This window comes from Triticum aestivum, chromosome 1D (genome assembly GCF_018294505.1).
Source record: "Triticum aestivum cultivar Chinese Spring chromosome 1D, IWGSC CS RefSeq v2.1, whole genome shotgun sequence".
Taxonomy (NCBI): Eukaryota; Viridiplantae; Streptophyta; class Magnoliopsida; order Poales; family Poaceae; genus Triticum; species Triticum aestivum.
Window position 1 is genome coordinate 406,362,812 of NC_057796.1, and position 3,564 is coordinate 406,366,375.

Genomic DNA, 3,564 nt, shown 5'->3' on the forward strand with positions numbered 1-3,564 from the left:
ACTTTTGCTGGAACCGGTTGTAGCGAATTCAATCGCCGGTGGTAGCAAAAATCTACTACGGTTGCAGCAAAACGGCGTCATCGTCATTACGGGGTCGCAGCCGGTGAAGCGCTCCCTCGCCGGCCGCCATGGCTGCCTGCAGCCACGCCCGGATCCTCCCGCGTATACAAGTGTTGCAACCGTCACCTAGAAAAGCTTCAACACCCGTTGAAAAAAGCTTCAACCATAGACATAGAAAGCTTCAATGGCACTGCACAAAAAGGGAAAGCTGCAACCGTTGTTGGATTTTGCTACTACCGGCAAAGCTTTTTGCTACATCCATCAGGCAGAGCTACGACCTCGCGAGGACGACAATGATTTTTTTGCTGCAACCGTAGCAGGCTTTTTGCTACTACCGTTGGAGGTTTTTGCTACATCCATGCTAGCTTTTGCTACAACCGGCACTTCGTTTTGCTACAGCGCACCACCGGCATCGGCGGTTCAAGGACGGCAGCGCTGCTCCGGCCTGCACTTCCCTGCTACAAGTACTGTACGTGATGCTACAATATGCATCTCGTTTTGCTACAACCACACCGGATTTTTGCTACAACGCATCACCGGCGTCGATTTTTTGCCACAACCACGCTCGCTTTTTGGTCCAACCCGCAATTTGTTTTGCTACCACGCACCACGGGCATCGTTTTTTTGCTACAACCGGCGTTGCCATTTGCTACTACGCACCACCGGCGGCAGAGAAAAAGCTATGACCGGCGAGTTTGTTTTTTGATGGGACCGGCGGCGATTTTTTGCTGGGACCGGCCGAGTTTCTTGCTGGGACGGTGATGGCTGCTCATCTTTTTGCTGGGACGGCGAAGCTGCACCAGAGACGGACAGGAGGGCTGCGACGGCGAGTGTACAATATGTTGCAACCGGCGACGGCAAGGGCCACAACGGCGTGGTTTGATGCGTAGATCACGAACGGATGGCGAGAGGGTGGACGTGGTGAAGGCGACGGCCGCAAAGGCGCCGGTGATGCGTCGACGGCCATGGCGAGATGGTGTGTTGCCGCCGACGAGGCAACCTGCGAGGGGCAGTTTGTCTACAGAAGGTCAACGTTGTTCCCATCTATCTCGATCTGATCTGAGACGAGGCGGTGGGGAAGGGAAAAGATGACGTGGGATTCTAATCTAACGGCCACAAATGGAGTCATCCTGCGGTCCTGGTATGACCGGCGGAGCGCTTCGGCCGGTCGACCGGCGCAGATCAGTGCCCTAAGTCAAAAGGTAGTGCCCGCTCAAAATGTAGTGGGTACTACCAAGTAGCATCCACACCGTTGAGTCATGTGATGAAAATTTTCTAACTCAAAGATTTTTGTTTGTTTGTTTGTCTAACTCTAGAGCAAAGTACTCAAAACATAACTAAATTTTCTGTTCTGAAGTACTCCTAAAAACATTGGTCAAATTTGACCTGTGAGCGGTACTGGACACGCGACAGGAACAGAAAACGAACGAATGCGGTCAACTCAAGCACCCAAAGCAAAGCAACTCGGTGAAAATTGATTCGATCGAGCAGCAACTTAAGCGTGATTCCATTAGGTACCGGAAGTATATATATATATATATATATATATATATATATATATATATATATATATATATATATATATATATATATATAAAACTCATCCCATCGATGGCAACAGCCCACAACGGTCGATCTCGGCTTGTGCACAACATACATAAATTAGCCTGCCTGCTCTGGCACTGGCACTGGCACGCAGCTAAATTAACCTCGCTCACGAATCCACACCTAAGTAGCTAGTACATGCATGAACTGGCGCCGCCCGATTCTCTGGCTGCATGCTAGTAGTAGTAGTGCTGCCAGTTTATTCTTCACTCCGGCGGGCCGCCAACGCCGTGCATCGGTCTAGCAGTTGCCGCCCAGCCGCGGGTTGTCGGCGAGGCTGGAATTCATGTTCTTGAAGGGACCATCTGTCGGAATCGGGCCGCACAGATCGTTGCTTGAGAGATTCCTGCAAGCAAAACAATGCAGATGAAGATCACTGGATTCATTGATCGTCGAGAGAGAAGAGAACAACTGGAATTAACGCTGAGAAAATCGTCCTACTTACACACTCGTCTGGTCGGACAGCCCATCCAGCTCGCTGGGGATCGGGCCGGTCAAGCGGTTCTGTTGAAGGTGCCTGTCAAATCATCATGCAAATGTTGAGACTTCAGAGCCAGACTTGTTTTATCATGAGAAGAATCACTGTACGAGCCGAACATGCTTGAAAAGAAAAATATCGGGAGGAGATCATGGACTCACAGCTGTTTCAGAGACTTGAGTTTCCCGAGCGATGCGGGTATCTGCCCCGAGAGGCTGTTGTTGTGCAGGTGCATGGAGTTCAGGTTCTCCAAGTTGCCCAGCTCTTCAGGGATTGTTCCTTGGATATTGGTGTACGAAATCCACCTGTGTTCATTACATGCCATATACTTTGATCCATCAGCGGCGTCAACGGAACAATCGCTACAGGCAGAAACAGATGGGATAGAGAGGCTCACAGTTTGGTTAGCTGGCCCAGCTTGCCCAGCTCCGGCGACAGAGGTCCGGACAGGTTCACAAACCCGATTACTCTGACAGAACAAGAAACACCGTATTGAAATTTTGAAAATCGGATGAAGGGGACGGAACGGAAGCAGTATGGAGGGGAACAAGGATCGGTGCCGCCTCACTCACATCTCGGTGACGCGGTTGGCCACGCGGTCGCAGGTGACGTGGGACCAGTTGATGCAGGGGTTCATGTTCCCCAGCTCCGGGCTCCAGGAACGCAGCGCGCCGTCAGGGTCCTGTAGGCCTCTCCGCAGGGCCATGAGCGCGTCACGGTCGCCGTACAGGCCAGCCTCCGCGGGCGCCAGCAGCATGGTCGTCGCGACCGCCATGAAGACGGTCAGCGACAGGGGCAGTCGGGCTCCGGCCGCCGTGGGCGCCATGGGGGCTGGGGTGGCGCGGTGATCTGAGGGGAGTGGAACGAGCACGGAGTTGTGACTTGTGATCTTGGTTTGCTCCGGGGTTTTATAGGGGAAGGAGGGCGCGGGCGACGGGGTGGTGGTACGAGTGTGAACTCCTACAGTCCTACTCCACCTCCTTGTCAACACTGGGATGACCGCATGGGAAATGAATTGCTATGTGCTGCCCAAGAAGGTAAGGTTTTGGACAATGGCAGCTGGCCACCTTTGAAATGCTACGAAATGGTGAGTTTTTGGACAATGGCAGTTGGCCACCTTTTCCTCCGGAACTGCCGGTTTAACTTGGACTTATCGTCGTTGTTAGAGTCATCTATAGCTTTTGCCATTTTGATCGCATCCATTATGCAGTATGCGTAGTGTAGTTTTTTTACGGTTATTAAAGTGTACTCCGTGAAGTCAAGCACCATGGTAGATATATAGGATTTATATGTATGCATGGCTTGATATATAATCTAAAAATCTTGAACAATATTGGATTGCAAAATATTTCTGTTGTCCGAGTCATATGTGCAAATGGCATCTTACAACGCGTCTGAATCTGTGAAGCAATGTCATGTGC

General features: G+C 51.3%; 1 protein-coding gene across 1 annotated transcript; it reads right to left on the reverse strand.

Annotated features, from left to right (window-relative positions):
• Nucleotides 1-1,672: 1,672 nt before the first annotated feature.
• On the reverse strand, nucleotides 1,673-3,007 carry LOC123171433 (leucine-rich repeat protein 1-like). The gene is made up of 5 exons (XM_044588941.1): nucleotides 2,716-3,007; nucleotides 2,541-2,612; nucleotides 2,305-2,448; nucleotides 2,111-2,182; nucleotides 1,673-2,011 (listed from the first exon to the last, which is right to left on the reverse strand). Exons 1-5 carry the CDS (start codon nucleotides 2,967-2,969, stop codon nucleotides 1,906-1,908), a joined length of 648 nt encoding a protein of 215 aa, XP_044444876.1. The 5' UTR covers nucleotides 2,970-3,007; the 3' UTR covers nucleotides 1,673-1,905.
• Nucleotides 3,008-3,564: the final 557 nt, after the last annotated feature.